The sequence below is a fragment of the Atractosteus spatula genome, chromosome 17 (assembly GCF_055471065.1).
Source record: "Atractosteus spatula isolate fAtrSpa1 chromosome 17, fAtrSpa1.hap1, whole genome shotgun sequence".
NCBI classification, from domain to species: Eukaryota; Metazoa; Chordata; class Actinopteri; order Semionotiformes; family Lepisosteidae; genus Atractosteus; species Atractosteus spatula.
Window position 1 is genome coordinate 18,115,810 of NC_142722.1, and position 20,336 is coordinate 18,136,145.

At 41.9% G+C, this 20,336-nt stretch overlaps 1 protein-coding gene across 4 annotated transcripts in view; it reads left to right on the forward strand.

Moving 5' to 3' along the window:
• Nucleotides 1–6,169: 6,169 nt before the first annotated feature.
• ap1b1 (adaptor related protein complex 1 subunit beta 1) overlaps nucleotides 6,170–20,336 on the forward strand; it is a 53,453-nt gene continuing 39,286 nt past the window's right edge. For 2 of the 4 annotated variants that reach the window (XM_088935545.1, XM_088935547.1), the window contains exons 1-8: nucleotides 6,170–6,322; nucleotides 10,409–10,469; nucleotides 13,767–13,872; nucleotides 14,481–14,616; nucleotides 15,724–15,969; nucleotides 16,303–16,493; nucleotides 17,554–17,775; nucleotides 17,888–18,008. In XM_088935545.1, the coding sequence (XP_088791671.1) occupies nucleotides 10,433–10,469; nucleotides 13,767–13,872; nucleotides 14,481–14,616; nucleotides 15,724–15,969; nucleotides 16,303–16,493; nucleotides 17,554–17,775; nucleotides 17,888–18,008 (1,059 nt within the window). In that variant the 5' untranslated portion in view covers nucleotides 6,170–6,322; nucleotides 10,409–10,432. The remainder of the gene's footprint in view (nucleotides 6,323–10,408; nucleotides 10,470–13,766; nucleotides 13,873–14,480; nucleotides 14,617–15,723; nucleotides 15,970–16,302; nucleotides 16,494–17,553; nucleotides 17,776–17,887; nucleotides 18,009–20,336) is intronic. The other 2 variants (XM_088935548.1, XM_088935546.1) reach the window with 2 other exon arrangements.

Here is a 20,336-nt window from a genome sequence, read left to right on the forward strand (position 1 = left end):
GTTCTGCTGCCTCAGCTATGCAATACAGCTGTTAGCAATGTTGCCTTTATTCCCTCTTGGCCTTATAGAGTGTGCTCCAGCCTCATCACAAATCGAACCAAGAAACTTCAATTTTATTTTTCACCACATTTTTGACACAATTTGTGACAGATTTTCAAACTCACGCCTGATCTGATGAGTTTATGGTTCCTTAACAGTGGATGCCATTATAGTATTTTTAACAGTGTTCTGTACAATGAAGGTTAATAAAATCATTGTAAAATGCAATAACAGGTTGGCCTCTGATGTGATACCACTGTCATGCGAATCATCGATAGGATCCAGTCATTGTCAGCTGTGGCTGCTCTTTAGTGTTTGTGCCTAATCGTTTGATTGACCCACCTCTCCAGGACATCTACTCCAGTGTACATACAAATCCTCTTGTCTTGAGTCTGTACTGGCCCCTGGAGCTTGCAGGGTGAAGCAAACCCTTTAAAAATGCATTTTTTGCCACTAGTGAAAAACACAGTGACTTACAGTACTACTGCAAGTAGAGGACATTTTGCAGCTTTGAAGCTACATGGACAAAGAGCTCATGCTATAACATGGTGACAAAAATACATGACGCCTGCCATCTTACCACCTCTGACCTCTAACCTTTCCTTGAGGAAGTACCAGGATAAAAGACCGAGCTCAGCTCTTCTGTGTTCTAAAGTTGCTTTCGTTGTGAGCCGGGGATGCTGTTGTCTGTGTAATCATGTTTTCATCGGAAGTGTGTTAGAACTAAAAGAGGTAGATGCCCAGGGAACACAGCCCAGCTCAATGTCTACCTTCAGTATATGGGTCTTCTGTGAGAAAGGGTAATGCTATATTGTCAAGACAATGAAATGAATGCAACATAGCATACTCTTCTGTAAATACAATTTCTCCTTCTCAGAACTTGCACTGTGCGAATGGTTTAAAGGGGGTTGCTAGAGACTATTTCATTACCTTGGTTAAAGCTGGTATCTGATGTGGTTGTATTTTCAGGGCACAATAATATTTAAATAAGAACCCTATAATATAGTGTCAATATGCTAAATACTATGTGGTCAAAGGCCATTGTGATTTTTAATGCTTCTCTGTTTGACCAAGTAGAGGTTAATCCCACACTAAGAAGTAGAAACTAATTTTCAGCATGGAATTAATCTCTGCTGGCTCCACAGTTCCCACAATGACAGACCTGCCAGCTCTAACCTATTATCTATTTAAGTTGTATGTGCCCTGTATGTAACATGATATTAATGATATTTTGCCCGATACCCTTTTAGTATGTGTTCTATGTGGTTTTAATTTGAATTTTATTTCAGTAATTTGAAATTTGATTTCAAACAGAGATTTGATGTTAGTGCAAACCACTAATATGGTATCAATTTGTTTTCAAAGGTACATGAATAACTAATGAAAGCACCTCAAAGGATCGTATTTACAGTCATAATCACATTAAATAATTAAATACTTCAGACACAATGAGATGCAGTTTTACCTTATGCGTATACCAACGGTAATGTCTTTCTTGTGTTTATTCCGCAGCTGTTTCATGCATTGTTTTAGAATGAAATCTTCCTTAGGGGCTGCAGGTTTGCTAGCTTGGTTGTTTCTGGTGGTGGGAGTAACTTTATGACTCCAGACTAAATTAACAATAATGATGATAAGCAATGCTACTCGTCATGGCTGTAATATTAAAAGCAGAACTGCACTGTAAGCAGTCTGAGAGCACCAGAGTGTAAGAAAGGTGACATTACACGTCAGGAAAGCAGGTTCGTCTTTATTTCTGTGCGACACTTGGGCCAGTCTCTGAAGACCTTCAGGAAATTCCTGAGCTCTCTTTAAGAATTGCATCTTTGCAGCTTCCCAGTACTAAAACATCCATCATCTTAAGCACTTTAATGATAGCAGTTTTCCCTTGTAATGCTCCTGTAAAACTTTTATACAAGGCATATTCCGTAAGTCAGTCCAGGCCTCTCAAATGGAGCTGTATCTATCATACTGCAGGGCTCATGATCGGAGACACTAAACTGCAGTTGTGGCAGTTTTGCATGTTAGCAGAGTGGGTGAGATTTAGTTTATTTTATTTTGTAACGAATGAAATCGGTGTTAAAGATTTGTTGCTTCTATTTATTTTCAAGTGTTGGATTTGAAGCAGGTCATGACAGGTGAATGAGTTTGCACTGTGAGTTAAAATGGCAATATGACTGGCATCAGCAGTTTCTGTGTCTGAGTGTGTTATTGATCATACTTCCAGAAGGATTAAAGGAATGGAGTCTTGACATTGTGTGAAGTTTCTGTAGATGTGTAAGCCTGGAAATTACCTGTAAGTCTTTTCTAAGTTCAGTTGTTTGCTGAATTGTTTTAGGCCGCTGGATACCTGAACACAAGTCTAAAGCACCTAAAGTTACATTGCAACTGTATTAAATGTTTCTTAGTTATTAAAAATCATAGGTATTTTTGTGGTCTTTGTTTCATGTCTCATCAGTTTTGAATGCATTTTCTTCACATTCTTGTTGGCACTTTTCTGAAATCTTTTGATAGGAACATACCAGTTTGAAGCAGTTTTAAATCATACCATAACAAACATAAAGCCAGTAATAAAACTGGTGACAGTTCTGTAGCAGAGCAATCAAAACTGATTAGTGAGATAATTACTGAGTTATGCATCCATCTATCTTATAACCACTCTATCCAGTTCTGCATGGGTCACAGGGAAGCCAGAGTCTATCCCAGCAAGCAGTGGGCGCAAGGCAAGCTACACGCTGGACAGGACACCAGACCACCGCTGTGCGCATGTAGACGCAGAAACACTCACACCAGAGACAGTTTTCCCAGACGCCAATTAACCTACTAGTATGTCTTTGGACTGTGGGAGGAAACTCACACAATCATAAGGGGGACTTACAGACTCCACACAGTTAACACCCGAAGGTCCAGTCTTGAACCCAGGGCCCCAGCGCTGTGAGGTAGCAATGCTAACCACTGCACCACTGTGCTGCCCTGATTTATAAATGGGAGATTAAAATATTTCCAGAGTTATTTGGAAATGATACCCACTTAGTCAAAAACCCCTATCTTATTGGGATTTTTTGCACAGTGAGGTTTATTTTCAGAAGGATTCAAAAAGTCAAAGTTCAATAGGGGTAGCTGTTTTCAGGAGTAGACAATGCAGGACAAATGAATGAAAATAAAACATAATTCTAAAACCACCATTTTCATGCTTCCAACAAAAAAGTTTTGAGTATTCTATTTTTGGTCAATTTTATTATATTTCCTAATATTTAAAAAATTAGATCAGGTTGTTGTATAATAATTTGTGAGACGTTGGTTACAGTTCATCCAAAACTGTAACAGAATAAACACTGGCCACGTGAGGGCGCTGTGGTGCCTTAAACATGACTAGGTCTTTCAGTATCAAGTCTGTAGCTTCACTTTCATGATTTATCTGTGCATTTCATGAACTATGGTTTTATCTTTCACCCAGTGCTGCCCGAGGGAACTGTGGACATGCACAACTAACTTTTACATCAATAGAGTGGTCTTAACCTCAGAAGGGCAGAGATCACCTGCATTTTTACTAAGGAGCAAAAAGGCCTTTCATGCTTTCTGGACCTCTTTCATTTTCATGGAGATCCACTTCATTAGTGAGCCTGGAGAGGTTTCCTGTGCAGGAACTCTGGGGGAGAAGGGGAGCACAGTTTTAAAGGACATTTGTGGGGAAGAGAGGTGTGGTCAAATTAACTTATCTGTTTTCCCAATTGCTTTCTCAAAAAGAAACGTCAGTTCTTTATTTTCCCCTCTGCTGAGTGCTTCATGTGGTGAGTAAGCATCATGGAAAGTTTTTTTTTTTCTGGGACTAAATGAGACTACAGGGACAGTTTGTGTGGCATCTGCATTAAACCCATCATTTCACTGATGCCTCTATTAATAAGAACTGAATCAAAACACTGCAATCTTCCTGCACTGCTATTTCTAATGTGCCTTATTCATAAGTGATCGATGAGATCATTGCAAGTCACAGAGATGTGGGTGATAGGCATGAGCTCGGGCTGTCAATATTAAACTAGACATTTTATTTAGCAGACTTGTCACTTATTACTTGTAACTTTTTATTACTTGTCACTTTTTGAATGACAAGTTAGAGTAAATCAGGAATTTTAGATGTAACTTTAGTTCAAAGCCTATTTTTGTTTTAATAAGACTCATTATTTGTTGTCACAACTTATCCTCTTTATTTGGCCAAGGGTTAGTTCTACCCTCCAAATGAACAGAAAGCACTCCTGGCTTATGGAGCCATTGGGAACAAGAGGTGATCAGGTGTCCTACAGAGTGTGCTGTGTTTCCCATGGTCTCATGGACAGGAGTGCCCTTTGCTCAGGTTTCAGCTGTTATAGAAACAGACCACTAACATCTAAAGCTCCCTGTCATTTGTAATATACACACATAAACGCAGATCTAAATGTAGAATGAGAAGTTTCACAGAAGAATTCTGAACAAGAGCTTTTATGCTCAAAAAGACCTAAACAATTCTTCATGACCTTTCTCCATTGCATTAGTTATCTTCCTCAAAGGAGACAGCTTTGTCTAATCTGTGGGAACTACGCTGACATTTTTATTTAAAATGGGATTTTTTTTTCTCCATTGCATTCAATTCAATGGGTGTCCATTAACACACATTCTGACTGACTGAATTGGTTTCTGTTTTTAAAGAAACGCTTTTTGGTATTCAGAGTGAACTTGGAACTTGGAGCAATTTCAAAACTTGACTATTACTCAATGTCTGTGACTGGTTTCATCACTTTCCAATTGTGTTGTTCCAAATTAAACATTCTCTGCAGTGTGTGAAGCAATAATTACTTAATTCAGTACAAGGTTCTCATGAGCTAGAACTTAACCCAGCAAACAATGGGCACAAAATGGGACATACCTTGGACAGGATACCAGTCCATCTAATGGCACAGGTGGGAGGACATGTAAAGATGCCAGTTACCATAAACAACAATTTGTGGACTGTGGGAAGAAATCTGCGCACCTGGAGGAATCCCAGAAAACAGACAGTATGTCCCAGATCACAACTGAACCCAGACCCAAGGATTATGGGTAACACTACATTACTTTTCATAACTCCTCCAGGCTACCTGCATAACAAACAGCACTTGTCTAATTGTTTCATTTTTCAATTCAAAGCAAATTATTAAAAAGCCTAATAGGCTAATTCCAAAAACCCGAGTGTGTGCTTTTTTTCCATTACTACTTCGTGAAATATTGGTTTAAACAAATAATTGGGCAGGTTATTTAGAACAATTAACATGAGTTTGAGCCTGAGGCTTCTGGCAGTGTAACCGAACTTGTTAAAGAGGAAAAAAAACATTCTGTAAAAAACATAATGAACTTGTTTTCTCCTCCATCATCAATGTTTTCCTCCTGTTTAACACATAATGAGAATGTCTAAAGAGGAGAAAAACATTCTCTTAGGCTAAGCTTGTGTGCTTCTACCGTAGAATAAACTGTAAATTCCATCAAGAAATAAATAAGTTTGTATCAAAGCAGATTGTTTTTGAACTTTGGATACACACAACAATAATGTTGCAAACAACAAAAATGTTTGCTTAGGTTAGAGTATTTTACTTTATTTTGGAGAATAGCAAAAGAGAAGAACATTTTGGAGATGAAGGGTGCCAATACGTGTGTGTTTATATAACAAACTACCCTATGTATTATTTGCATTCTCTAAAAATAAGCCAGAGTTGCACTGTGTACAGCATTGTACTGGTTCTGTTATCAGAAGTAGTCAGACAGGGTTTTCTATGGCTTCAGATGATCATAATAACATCACATGTTCCTCCTTAAAGGATGTGGAAAAATATTTGAAGACCGAAACGATACTATTAATCGTTTGGTTTCCACCTGCTTGTAACAATACTTACCCTGCACGAATGGGTTCATGTGCTTTACTGTTTTATGAGTGCAGAGTCCCTTTTTATGTTGTTAAAATGTTAAGTGAACTGTTTTTATTATTATATAATGAGAAGAACAATATTATTATTATTATTCAATAATAATTTCAACGCAGAAACGCAATAAGGGTTGAAGAACCCGCGTTGGTTATTACCGGACCGTAAGGAGCCAGCAGGTGTCAGGCGGAAGTGCTGTTCGCCGTCTCTTCCGGCCGGGCAGGTGACGGCGCAGCGCAGTCAGACATCTTGGAGAGCCGAGCTCCACTGGGCGACAGGGCCTCCCGCACTTCATCGCCATCCATCCGAGACCCGCAAGCACACACCGCACTAGGGCCGCTGCGGAGCCACCGAGAGAGGTAGAGCCTTGTAAAAGTCCCCTCATCGCCGCGATCCAGCGCCTGGTCCCCCGGAGATGCGAGTTTAAAGATTGCGGAAGAGACGGGCCGGAAGTGTGCATCAGATGATTATGTTACCCGGGGAAAGTGGGAGGGAAGGCCGATTTGTACACACAGCTGTTTGTAGTATTGCAAGTTTTTATTTATTGGCTTTTCCTTCGGTTTTAATGAAGTGAGTGCAGGCGACGGTTGTAGCAGAGGCCGGGTATTAAGAGACAAGGTTGTTGAGCTTAGTCGCATTATTTTTTTTCTTGATTTTACTTGAATCTATAAGGTCAAGTGTAGTGCAGGTTCATTCATTGCGCTGCATTACTACACGAATTTAACAAGTCCGGCTGGTGTAGGAATGTTGTGGAGTGAACGAGCGTGTTTTTCAAATCGTTGTCTTAGTTGGCCTTTTTATTATTTTAAAGTTTCAATGGGCACGTCTTTTCTGGTTACTTCAAAAACTGCTGTATGAGGTGAGCTACAGTGCGCTTGATACCTGAAATGTGAGCACGGTGGAAAACCAGTTGTAATGGAAACCTGCGTGTGTTTCCTGAGCCTGGACGGAACAGAAACCTGTTTCACCCCAGAATGACGTTATTGTGAAGGGACCTGTCGTGAGCTAAGAGTCAGTCGTGTCCCTCTTTACAGCAGGAGATACGATCATGTTGCACTGCATGCATGTTCTTCTTGTAATTTGACTAAAATACCCGAGTTTTTCTTATTAATGTTTTATGAACACAAACGGGGATTATTTATACATACCACACAAGCAATGTATTGTCGGAGTGAGAAACATTTGGTCCCTTCTAAACGTGCTTAAAGGCGTTGCTGTTAAGCAATGTCTATTTTGCTGAAGGTATTTTTTTCCTGATTGCACAGGGTGGCTAATCTTTAGGGTGGATTAGCTGAAACTGGAGATGTAGACATTTAACAGTTGTTAAAACCACCTAGGTATTTGATACACCCTTTTGTATGTTTTAAAGCTATTTGAACTATACACAAAATTCAAGCAGTAATGCATGGTTAATCATAAACTAAACCTGTTCTGTGCTTAATGAACTGATGTCCCCTTGGTGATCACGCTCCTGATTCAGCAGTGCTCGAGAACTTTATCCTCTGACCTTTGCTATTTCCAAGAGAATAGTTAAAAATGTTAAGGTATTTTTTATACACTGTTGGCATCTATAAATGAAAGTTTGTGAAGCCCCCCAGCACACCTAACAACTAAAGATCTTAGTTTAATTTGAGGGGGAAAAAAAACAGCATTTCCGAATCTTGGGGTTTGCTTAAACTTAAACACCATTGGGAAAATGGAGCAACTAACCGTAATGCAGTTCAGTGAATAACACTGTCAAGGCACGTTGATAGTGCAGTTGTGTTCAAATAAAAACTATCTGCACTAAGACTGAGCTGCGACTAGCTCAGGGTAGTGGGTTCGTGTCCAGTTGGTTTCTTATTTCTAGATTCTCCAGTTCTACCTGAAGATAAGTACGTGTGAACAGAACTTTTGAGTTCTTGATTTTCTGCTACATCATAATTGTTGTTACGTGTACTTGAATGTCAGTGTGACTTGGCATATTTCTCAGTACTTATTCAGTGAATCTTCCAATATCTTTAGTGTTTTGTAGTATTTTGCAAGCTTTTAAAATGTACTTATTTCCAGTCTTCGTATGCAATGGCAGGGAAACGAACTGGAGTCTGGGGGGGGTGCAGTTGTCAGCATTGCTGCCTCGCAGTGCAGGGCTCGATTCTGGACCTGGGCTGCTGTCTGCGTGGAGCTTGCATGTTCTCCCCGTGTTCACATGGGTTTCCCCCAGGTGCTCCAGGTTCCCCCCACAGTGTGAATGTGGCAGGTGAATTGGCTAACGTTGGCCCTGGTGTGCGGGCGTGCAGTTTTGCTCCGCGATGGACAGGCGTCCCATCCAGGGTGTACCCTGACTTGCACCTGATGCTTGCTGGGATAGGCTCTGGCTCCCACATGGCCCTGAACTGGATGAAGTGGTTAGGAAATGATGAGAAAAAATCTTAGCGGCAAACAGTTTGTGGTTGATGAAACCTGCCTCATGGTTCATGAAAACCACTTACCACTCTGTAAGTCCATGTTATCAAAAACCTATGCATCAGTTCCACACACCATAAATTCTAATCCTTATTCTAATTCACAATCCTTATTTCAACTAAAAGCAATCCTGCTCAAAACATGGGATAAGTCTAGGCTTCACATATGTGGCACATACTTTTTTTTAGATTTCCTGGGTGCTCGCAGAGGCCCAGAACTTTTGACCACCTCTTTTTTTAAATCCCTTCCTGGTGTTAGAAAGTGAGACCTGATGTCCCTGTGATTTAGCCCAGTTCAGGTAGAATGTCTGAGCAAGGGGCTGTTTTCCTCCTCCTGTCATGTGATGTTGCAGTATGGAATGGATGCAGAGGGGATTTGTGATGAACCTCAGAATGCATTTAGAAACCCAGCAGGGGTTGAACTGAACATTTGAATGTTGCTTTATCTAAGAAGCAACACTTTTGGTGTAATCAATTGCAGAAACAAACGTCAGATCGCACTTGAACTATATGCTCTCCCCAAACCCATTTGTTTCTTATAATAATAATAAACTTTATTTTATATAGCGCCTTTAAAGGTGTCTTCTCAAAGCGCTTTACAGGGTGACAATAACAATAAATAAGAAGACTACAACAATAAATAAGAAGATTTCACAAGATAGGACACAATTATAATTACAACAATACAACAATAACAATAGAGGAGACCGTGGAAGGTGGTATTAAGAAGAGCAGAGGGGTGAAGAATGGAACCAGTTAAGTAAAGGCTTTTCTGAAGAAGAGGGTTTTGAGTCTAGATTTGAAGGAGTTTAGAGAAGGTGACTCTCTGATATCCTTGGGCAAAGAGTTCCAGAGCTTGGGGGCATAGCAGGAGAAGGCCCTGTCGCCCATACAATGTAGACGGGCTTGGGGGACAGTAAGGAGAGCAGAATTTGAAGCGCAGAGGTTGCGGGGTGGGGAGTAGGGCAATAAAAGTTCAGACAGGTATTGAGGTGCCAAGCCATGTAAAGCCTTCTTACAGTCTTCTAATACCTGTGTACCTTTCTCTGCCATATTAACAGTACTTGTGGACGGATAAAAATGGGCTGAAGTGTTTATCATCGTTGGTGCTGAATATTTATTGGTAAGGAAGGGTGGTTAAGGCACAGCACACTGAAGCCACTGAAGCCAATTCTGAAGCCACTGAAGCCAATTCACTTCATCCATCCATTTTCTACTGTGTCATCCAGTTCAGGGTTCGGGGGGGGTTGGAGCCTATCCCAGCAAGCAGTGGGTTTAAGGCAGACTACACCCTGGACAGGACGCCAGTCCATTCTGGGGCACATATGGACACAAATGCAGACACGCGCACTCACGTGAGGGCCAGTTTTCCCTACCAGCATGTCTTTGGACTGTGGGAGGAAACCCACATGAACATGGAGAGGACATAAAATCTCCACACAGACAGCACTCCAAGTCTGTAATTGAACCCAGGGCTCTAGTGCTGCAAGGCAGCGATGCCAGCTGCTCTGCCTCCATGCCACAATTCAGTTCAGTCTTTTGTTATTAAGCACCCTACAGTTAAACCCAAATGCGCAATATGCTGTATAGTTTCTCATTGATTTTGGAAGATGGAACAGCAGATCAGCCAGCCTAATGCCAAAGCAGACAATGTACAAGAATGTGGAGGAGGAAATGAATGGAGCATGAGGTTAAATAACAGGAAAGCCCCCATGTGATGATCAACGACAATCCGATACCACAGGGGAGTTATGTTCTGTCCTCTTGGCTAGCACTTCTGCTTGCTAAGGATTTTTGTTTTGTTTTTCTCCTTTTGTGCTAACATCAGCCCTGTGTGTTTGTGGGAGGGGTGTTTGGGCGGTGGGCACCTAACCTCTTTTTTCCCCTTTAGCTCAGCTGCCTGAATTCCAGCCTCTTCGGCAGAATTCAGCATCTCTTTCCTGGAGCTGGGTGCTGTGCCAGCCCTCCTTTCTCACACTCTGTCCGAATCTTCTCTTTCAGAAGAAGTGACGCCTCCTGGCCAAGATGACAGACTCCAAGTACTTCACCACCACCAAGAAAGGTACGGCCATCGCAACATCTTTGTAATTCGCTTTGTCCGTGTTACTCAAGCAGCTCAGTCTGTTGAGTGTGTGCAGTGTGTTTAATGCTTGGCAGGCATGCCGGGCCTCGTCTTTGTTTCGTGTGTGTTGGTTAACAAGGGATTAAAAGGCTGGCAGGAGCTGTTTCTGGCTGGTTCATAATATATAAAACTTAATTGCTGATTAATTTTGCCATGTTCATTCTGGGCTCTTGGTTTGCTGAGGAGAAAAACATGTTTTTCCCAGGGCCTAGTGGAATTAAATCTCATTTTGTAGTTTTATTCTCCCAGGTATTTTCAACAGTTTTGATATTTGTGATGTGCCCTGATTTTCCTTATGTTAAATGTTAAATTGGCATTGTTGCTTTTTTACATCAGGATCATCCAAATTCCAGCATTTAATGCTGTTGCTTCTTTTCTGAAGTAGGCATTTGAGAAGATTAGAGTTTTTTTTATGTTCCATCTTACTTTTCTTGTAGAGTTCTCGTCTGAATGTATTGCTGTTCTGTGTTTGGCATAGAGCATTTTTGATGTTTTGATGCTACCCAACACGGCTCGAATGCCTTTGCAACTATAGACTCAGTGCTGAACTCTAATTCTCAGATAGTAGGTCTGAAATATCTGAAAAAGGGAAAACTTAAGTGACTGCGGTTGTTCAATGTTACCTGTGGGTCTGGTCATCCTCCGTGATACAGGGTCAGGTTTTGATGCATAAGATCCACTGCATATTGCTTGTTATTTCTTTATTTGATAACAGACTCTCTAAACCAAGGTTCCCCGGTCCTGGTTGCTTTTCAGTCCAGCTGAGCTCAGAATGACATGAATCAACTCGTATTTGGTTTGATTAAAGAGACTCTCCCAGCTCTTGTGCTGTTACTGAAAGCGGTGGCTCTGTGGCTAAGGATCTGCTCCTGTGGCTGGAAGGTTGCCGGTTCAAAGATGGGGTGGAAATACTGTGCACTAAGGGACAGAGGCCCAGAACGTGTCCTGGCTGTGCTGTTCTGATATGATAAGGTAACAGTGTTACTCAGAGAGGGTCTTATCACAGGGATTGAAATTGATACACCCACTTTCCACTCCCATTTTGCAGTGAGGAGGGAACAATAAATATCGTCCAGCTTTTAAACCTAACATAACCCCTTTTTTTAAACTGGGCAGAATCTCTTATTCTGTTATTGCACAAAATATATTACACAAAAATGTGTCGTGTTATGTATTACTCTTTTGTAGAGTGAAAACCTTTTCACTCTGGGTGTTTTGACATATAATTTTGAAATCTGATGATAACCCTCACAAAGACTGCGAGGACCTGCTTTGTGTTCCTTCTTCATCTAAAGCACTGGCCCAGTCTGGTTCGGTTTCTAATGGTATTTTTGCATAGCGTAGAGTTTCTTCTTAATGTTAGAATACTGAACCAGTCATTGGTTTTGTATATCTTACAAATCATGAATTAGACATAATCAAATTACATGCTACAATAATTTATATGGGATGATGTCTTTCATGGTGATGCTGATTTTTTACTACGCTGTTGTGTGTATTGTTGTTTCCGATTCCCAGGTTCTGCTTGTATTTTGTTTGCCAGACAAATGGAACTCTAGTTACAAAAGTACTGTTCTCAAAGCTGTCACAGGGAAGAGAACCAGCATTGTGTGACATTGTCACATGATAAATAGATCACTGTGCTCTTAAAAGTGCTCAAGAATGATGTGCTGCTTCTGTTTCTCTCGCCAGTTCTCAACAAGCCTTCTTCACAAGCTGCTGCAGCTGGGGGAGCTAGATAATAACATGGGAGAGTCTGTTTCCCTTTCGCTAACCTCTGTCCACAGCGCACTCGTTGAATGAGGCTGTGGTATATATTGTTAATTATCTTTTCTTAGTAGTGTGGGGAAAGCCTTATGGTTAGAAATGGAGGAATATAGTCACGACTAGGTTTTCTTTACCCAAAAGCTCTGCTTCTTAATGGAAGTGTGCTTTCTTTGGTTTATTATGAAAACTCTAAAAAGCTTTCTTTTCCAATCTGGGTAGCTTTGGGACACATTGGGCCAACTTATAAAGCAAATTATGAAACCAACAATGTGTTCCTTTTCCAGCATTTCTCAGTGTCTGGATTCTTAAAAATAGTACAGCTTAAAGTTAGTTAATAAGATTAGGGAGCATTAAGATTGTTGCTACTTGGTTGTGTCCTGTCTTGCTGCTTTTGTGACCTTGTGTCTGCTTTTGTGTTTTCAGTAGCCAGCAGTAAAATTCCATTGTTTAGTATTTGTTCCTGTGGAGATTTATTTGCTTCTTAAAATCCAAGGTTGATGTAGATGTCAGGTGATCATTTAAGGTCTTATTTTATGTAAATGTGTGGTTTAAATATGTGTGTTTTTGTGTCAATGCCTAAAAGTGTCCATAATGATGCGGTAATGATTCACATCTGAAGTATAGCCCAGATAATCAGTGCACCACAGGGTATTTTTTTAAAAACCCCCTTATAAGGAAATACTGTAGATGGTCAATAGCTGACGGTTCTTCTGCTTCAGCATCGCAAATGTATGAAACAAACAGCTCTTCTAAGCTTGTGTCCTGACTTTAAAGAGACATTTACCTTCTATCAGTTATTCTTGGGGCATAAACAGTGCAAAGTATGAGACCTCCTAAAAGTAAATGCCTGTCACCTTGTATTTCTGCTCTGTTTTTGTAATCTTTTTGTCTCTTTTCCTTGAAACACACAAAGGAGAAAGTTGTTTTACTTGTCGCTCCAAATTCATGTCTGTACTAGTCTGCTTTATTTCTGCTATACTCACTCTGTCAACTGGGTGAAAACAATTTGTGCACCTGTTCAGATATAAACCCTATTGATTGTTTTTTTCTTTCCTCACAAGTCAGCTTGAACAAAGCAAACTGCCCCTTTGTTTCGAATGTGTTTGAGTTATATTGTTGTCTGTATTAAGGTATTTTCACTGAGATTTTTTTTCCTATTGAATGTACAGCACATATGTGGATATGGAGTGTCGCAGCTTTCATGAAGCTAATTGCACAGGCCCTCCTGTTTAAAGTTCTAGTTGAAATGTCCTTTCTGATACGTGCAGTAGTTTTTGTTTTTCACCTAAACGGTTGAGGTAGAGTTTTTGAGCTGGTAAATGCTGGTGAATGGTCATGAGTGCCTTTTCCTGGCTGGTGTAAGTCAGTCATTTCAGATGGTCTTGATTGCTTTCCTGGACAGCGGGCCTGCAGATGGCAGGTCGTTCATGTCCACACTCAGGCCTGCTCACGGTATTTCTGCCCCGGCAGGGGAGATCTTCGAGCTCAAGGCGGAGCTCAACAGCGATAAGAAGGAGAAGAAGAAGGAGGCTGTGAAGAAGGTGATCGCCTCCATGACGGTGGGCAAAGATGTCAGGTGAGTGAGAGTTCGCACAGGCGAGGGCGGCTGGCCTTCACCAGGCTGTCCCCAGAGAAAGCTGCTAACCGGCCTGAGGAGAATCTGTTGTGGCTTTCAGTTGTAATAAGCACCACAGTATGAGGGACGAAATATGAGGAGGGTGCAGTCAAATGAAGAGACAGTGGAAAGGGCTGAATTGAGGAGCGTAGGGCAGAAGGCTGTCATCTTCCATGGGCAGAACAGTTCAGCTTTTAATCCTGTTGAAAACTGGCTGAACAGGCGCTTAGTTCCACAAGTAACGCACAAATGAAAGAATAAGCTCTTCTTACTAAACAGAATGTTATTAAGCATTTTGTGTAGGTGTAACATTGTTATGGTCTTGCTTTTGGTGTCAATTCTCATGGTAATATTTAAACATGGAAATTTATACTTGAAGTGTTGGAAAGCTGCAGTAAAGAAAATTACTTTTTAATAAGGGTGTCGTAGTGCTTTTCCTGTTCTTGAGAAGGCGTACTTTCAACAGAACGGGTGGGTTCGTACAGCAGTGTTTCACCACTCTGTGCATGTTTACTGGTTTTTCTCCACCAAACAATCTTCTTTACTGTACATATTTCTTTCTTTCCCAGTGCTCTTTTCCCTGATGTTGTGAACTGCATGCAGACGGACAACCTGGAGCTGAAGAAGCTGGTTTATCTGTATCTGATGAATTACGCCAAGAGTCAGCCAGACATGGCCATCATGGCTGTCAATACCTTTGTCAAGGTAATGGGATAGCCGTCATCCAAGTGACTTATTTGTGTAGCACTTTCATTCTTGTGCGTTTAATTCTCACCCTTTAATCACACCACACACGGGTATAAAACCAGATGTGGGCGTCAGGGCCTGTACACATCAAAGTGCTTGTAAGTGAGAAAAAAATGGAGCACTTATTTGGACCATTTAAGTGGTTATCTTAATTCATACTGTATTTACTTGGTATCTTAACCTTAGCGTGATTCTTAATGAAGACTTCTAAGGGGATGCTTTAATGTCTTGTTTTAATGTAAAATGTTTATGTATGGGGTTAATCACAAACATGACAAGTGTACCAAACTATTGTTCAATACTGGGGGAGGAGGGAGTGTTAACTTAGCCTGCCCTGCAGGGCCTGTTATCCCCACAAGAAAGCGGTTAAAAAATGGATGGACTTGATTTAGTAGGGTAGGTAGAGTTCAGCAGGTTAATTTTCAATAGGTTTTCAGTGTTCTTCAGAAATTGTGGGCGTGTGGGCCCAGGGCAGAAGGTGAACTTGTTCTTGAGGATCAGTGTTCACTGCCGTTGTTTTCTCCTGCCAGGATAAGTAAGAACTGGGATTTTTCCACTTAATGGACCAGTAGGTCCAGTGCTGGGGGAGGACAGTGTTAACTTTTTACCAGTACTAAATCTAGCATGTTCCATCCCTCCATTTTCTCACGGCTTCATCCAGTTTAAGGTGGCAGGGGAGCTGGAACATTAATATGTTTTAATACCAATAGTATTAGTTATAGTAATGAACAGTCATATCTGTTTGTGCTTAACTGCACATATAATTCACCAGGGAAACTTATGATTGCTTGTGAACAACAGTGCTTGTTGCAGTGATTTAAGCAAAGCAATAGTCCTGTTTGAGTTCTGTGGAAAGAGTTTTTTCTCTGCACATTTGGTCTATAGACAAACAGCTGCGATGTCTTCTGTGTGGCATGTGTCTTTATCTCACTTGCTGCAGGCCGGGTCGGCAGGGACCTGTCAACTGGAAGCAGCATCGTCTCAGATGGTTGTTACGCTTAGCTGCATGCATCCGGTAGAAGCAGGGGAATGAACGTGTTTAATACAACATTGTTCCCACTCTAGGATTGTGAGGATCCCAACCCCCTGATCCGGGCCCTGGCGGTGCGCACTATGGGCTGTATCCGTGTGGATAAGATCACGGAGTACCTGTGTGAGCCCCTGCGCAAGTGCCTGAAGGACGAGGACCCCTATGTGCGCAAGACAGCAGCAGTCTGTGTGGCCAAGCTGCATGACATCAACGCCCAGCTGGTGGAGGACCAGGGCTTTCTGGACACGCTGAAGGATCTCATCTCGGACTCCAACCCCATGGTGAGAGCACAGGCCCAGGGGGCTCTGCTGGTATGCGCTGCACCTGCAGCCCGGTTTCGGTGGAAGTTACAGCTTTCTTCAGGTCTTCATGTCAGTTTTAAATTGCCCTAAAATGTAGTTCAAAGCAGCATCTGAAGGTGTTTTCTCACCACAGATTCAATAAATCCTATATTAATACAATTTTTGCTTAATCTGGATTGCCGCTGTGCTCTTCAGTGTGCCACGCTGTGCTCTGATGTGATGCAGGATGACCCAGGCGGGTGTGGACCTCGGTGATGCGCTCTGTGAAGGAGTGGCTGACTGTGGGCCTGCTTGCTCTCGCTTATCCCATAGGTGGTGGCCAATGCGGTGGCTGCACTGTCCGAGATTGCAGAGTCTCACCCCAACAGCAACCTGCTGGACCTCAACCCCCAGTCCATCAACAAGCTGCTGACGGCCCTCAACGAGTGCACGGAGTGGGGCCAGATCTTCATCCTGGACTGCCTGGCCAACTACACGCCGCGCGACGACCGCGAGTCCCAGAGGTCAGCCTGGAGCGCCGTCTGAGTCCGGCTCGCTGGACCAGTCCTCGTGCCGCACACTGACACACCAGGGCATTCGTTTTCCAGGGCTGTGGCGGATTTGTACACTGGCGTAATCCTCACCTGGAACGCATGGGATGATGATGATGATGATGAAATGATTTTCATTTGCAAACACAATTTAGACACTTGAGCTGAATAGTGTGCCAGCCTTGAAGCATGAAGCCACAGCTGTAACGAGCTGCTGTAGAGAAGCCTGAAATAATAGGATGCAAAGATGCAGAAATGCAGAGATCATACAAAAAAACAAAGCAAGGGATCTGTGGAAGCTATTTTTTTCAAACTGAGGGAGATTGTTTGAGATAAGTGGCCTCTTTCTAAGTGTTTGTGTACCTGTTGTCATTGTCAATATTGGATGTATTCCATTTTCTGCAGCTGTGTCAACGCCTGTCTGATTCTGACAAGTAGACGCAGCTGGTTTTCAGCTTCAGTTTTAAATTAGCCTGACAGCAGTCATTTAACACTTCCTAGCAAGCAGCCAATGTCTGGGTAATAACAAATCTAGTCTAGAGCTCTGCTGAAGAGTAGGAACTTTGGCTATGTAAACACTACTGATCCATCCATTTTCTAACCGATTCTTCCAATTCTGGGTCGCGGGGGAGCTGGAGCCTAACTTGGTCAGTGACGGGCACATGGTAGGGTACACCCTAAGCAGGACATCAGTCCATCCCAGGGCAGACACAGACCCACACCAGACTCACCCCAGTGGGGCATGTGAGGAACTACATTGTAGCCCCCAGGGTTTTCTCAAAATATCAAGTTTATTTTACTAATGCTAAAGACATTTGCATTATAATTTGCTCGTAAATATCTTTAAAATATGAAGGAAGTTGGTGATTTTTGTAAATTATTTTAAGAGCCTGCTTGAGGGGTACAGATACAGCACGTGCAGCCGTGTGCAAGTTAGGTTGGGCCTTTTGTGAGTCTTTTAAAAAGTTTTGAGGCTGACATTGAATGGACCAGTTTATACCCCATCTTGACTGTACCGTTTCTCTTTCCCCAGCATCTGTGAACGCGTGACTCCACGCCTGTCTCACGCCAACTCGGCTGTTGTGCTCTCAGCAGTCAAGGTGCTGATGAAGTTCATGGAAATGCTTCCCAAGGACCTGGATTATTATGGCACGCTCCTAAAGAAACTGGCACCCCCTCTGGTTACTCTCTTGTCTGCGGAGCCCGAGCTTCAATATGTGGCCCTGCGCAACATCAATCTCATTGTACAGAAACGGTAAAGAATTGCATAGTGGGATTGAACAGGAGCACAGTCTTGGTTTTGGTGGAAGAGTTGAGCCACTGAAACTTTTAAGTGCTCACACTCCGTCTCTTCTTCTGTCTCCCAGGCCAGAGATCCTTAAGCACGAGATGAAGGTGTTTTTTGTGAAGTACAATGACCCCATCTATGTCAAGCTGGAGAAGCTGGACATCATGATCCGCTTGGCTTCACAAGCCAACATTGCTCAGGTATGTGGGGAGACGGGACTATTGCTGAATGTGATATAATGGAGCATTCAGCTGTGCTGGATTGTAAAAGTGATCTCTGTACAGCTCCAATATTTGAGTGGCTAAGGATTTTGACATTTCTCACATCTGCATTTCTAATTGATCAAGGTGTTTGGTCAGTGTACATAATGCTTAAAACATTTTAGCCCTCATCTGCAATGTGCTTCACTCTGTGTAGCAGGTGTATGGAATGACAACATACACCAATCGGTCCATCTGATTGCTGCTTAGTACTTGCGCACTAGTGCAGGTGAACAAACAGGCCATCAGCCTTCTAGTTTATTACATACTAGCCCCTTTTGGAATTGGAGAATGTCTTGACATCTCTGCTCACAGCACAGCCCCTGTACCCTCACAAGGAGACTAGCCCTCTGACCTGCCGAGCCACTGAGCTATTTGTCTTTGTGACACTCCACACTGCAGAGGAGGTTCAGTGCTAATTGGAAGTCAAGCAGCTCCTCATGACTTGCAGGTGTTTAGAAGGCCACAGCAGTTACTGATCATCCCAGTCCCTGCATCCTGGAACTCTGACCCGGTTGTGTTCCCCTGTTTAGGAATAATGGTCAATGTCAGCTGTCAACTTGTGGCATCTGGAGCGTGGAGCTCATTCTGTGACAAACGTGCAGCTCTTCCTAGTGTTACAGTGCGCGTTCAGATGCTAAATTTTGTGATTGGCCAAAATAAATTTCATAAACCGCATCAGATCAGCAACAAAAAGACTGGAAATGAATAGGTTGTTCTGAAACCATCAGGGTTTAATAATGTTTAATAGTGATTCCTGATTTACTTTTTATCACGGCAGCAGTAACCAAAGCCTTTGTTCTGTAAAAAATCCCAAGTGTATTTTTTTATACCTAAAAATGTGAAAAATCGGAAAATCGTGATATAAAGGAACACTGAAATTCGCTTACTCCTTCCTTGTATATTTGTTGTAGCAGAACAGAAATTGAATTTCAGGGTGAGTGAGATTTTTGTTTTTCTCATATTTGTAGCGTCCGTGTAAGTGACAAGCCAGTTCATCATGATGGGAAGAATAAGCCAGAGAAACTAGATTGAGTGCGGTGTGTGAGTGAAGGGGTCAGGTGTGTGTGGATCAGGCTTGCTGAAGGCTTTTACACAATTTACAGGGTTTACTGGGCTGAGATCTTAACGCCTCATTTGCAGTGCTGCTGTGGGGCGTCTCGGCTGGAATTGTTCTGGAAGGGTTCATCTGAAAGCCTGAATGAGCTTTGCGTTCCACATCAGAATGCATAAGATACATCTTTTTAAATTTTCCTTGACAGTTTATGCTTCCAACAGGACAATAGCACATAAATTATTAAAAAAGGTTTAACACAAACTTTAGATCAGGTATGTTTTTTTAAGGATCAAAAAGCATTCCCAAATGTTTGGATATGAATCTGTAGGTGGTAGGAGAATCGCAGTCTTGTTATTATCATATAATCAAAGTACATCTAGGACATCTGTAAAACCTTATTGTTACTGCATGTTGTCTTTACAGAAGCATTCAAGATATTTATGCTCAATCCTCAGCAATCATTTATTGCAGTGTTTATATGCTTGTCTTTAATCTAGATTTAAACCTTAAGGCAAAATTTAGAAAGACGTGCAGTACAGGGGTTTTCTTATTCTGTATGTGTTCCATGTCTGCAATGCGCTCCAGACAGAAATCTGTTAAAGTCCAGACTTAGTGCTTTATTGGAAACGCTTTGGGCATGATCTTTCCAATTGCTGTGAAGGGGATAAAACTTTTTTTTTGGTGTCATGGAGATTGCTCTGAGTTATTTCTGAAAGTGACAGTTGCACGCCATGCCTTCAGGGAAGAACTGCAAAATCAAAGGAGAGCAAGGTTTTTATTACTTTTCCACTGTAAATAACAGCATAGCAGCTCAAGCCAAGTCCTCATGATCTTTAGTAGATTTGCAGTGGGGTGTCCTTTTCACAGTCCTCATTTAATATGAAACTGTGTTTCCAACGTACAACTATTATAAAATCCTTGTGATTTTAGACGTGTTAAATGCAAGTCAGTTACAGCAGTCAATTAAAATAGGCAGGTTGATACTTTCTTCAGTGTCATTCATTGCAGGTTTTATGTGACTCATAGAGATAAGGATCCAACGTGCAAATACTTCAAAATCCTAGTTTAAAATCGTTATAAGCTTACTGGTGTTGCATTATTTCATTTCAAACTTGTGTGCTCTTACTAAAGCATTCTGTGTGAATTTGTAACAGCTCTTGACTTTTTAAGCCACCAGAGAGCAGAAGTATGGTCTGTACCCAGCCTTTGCA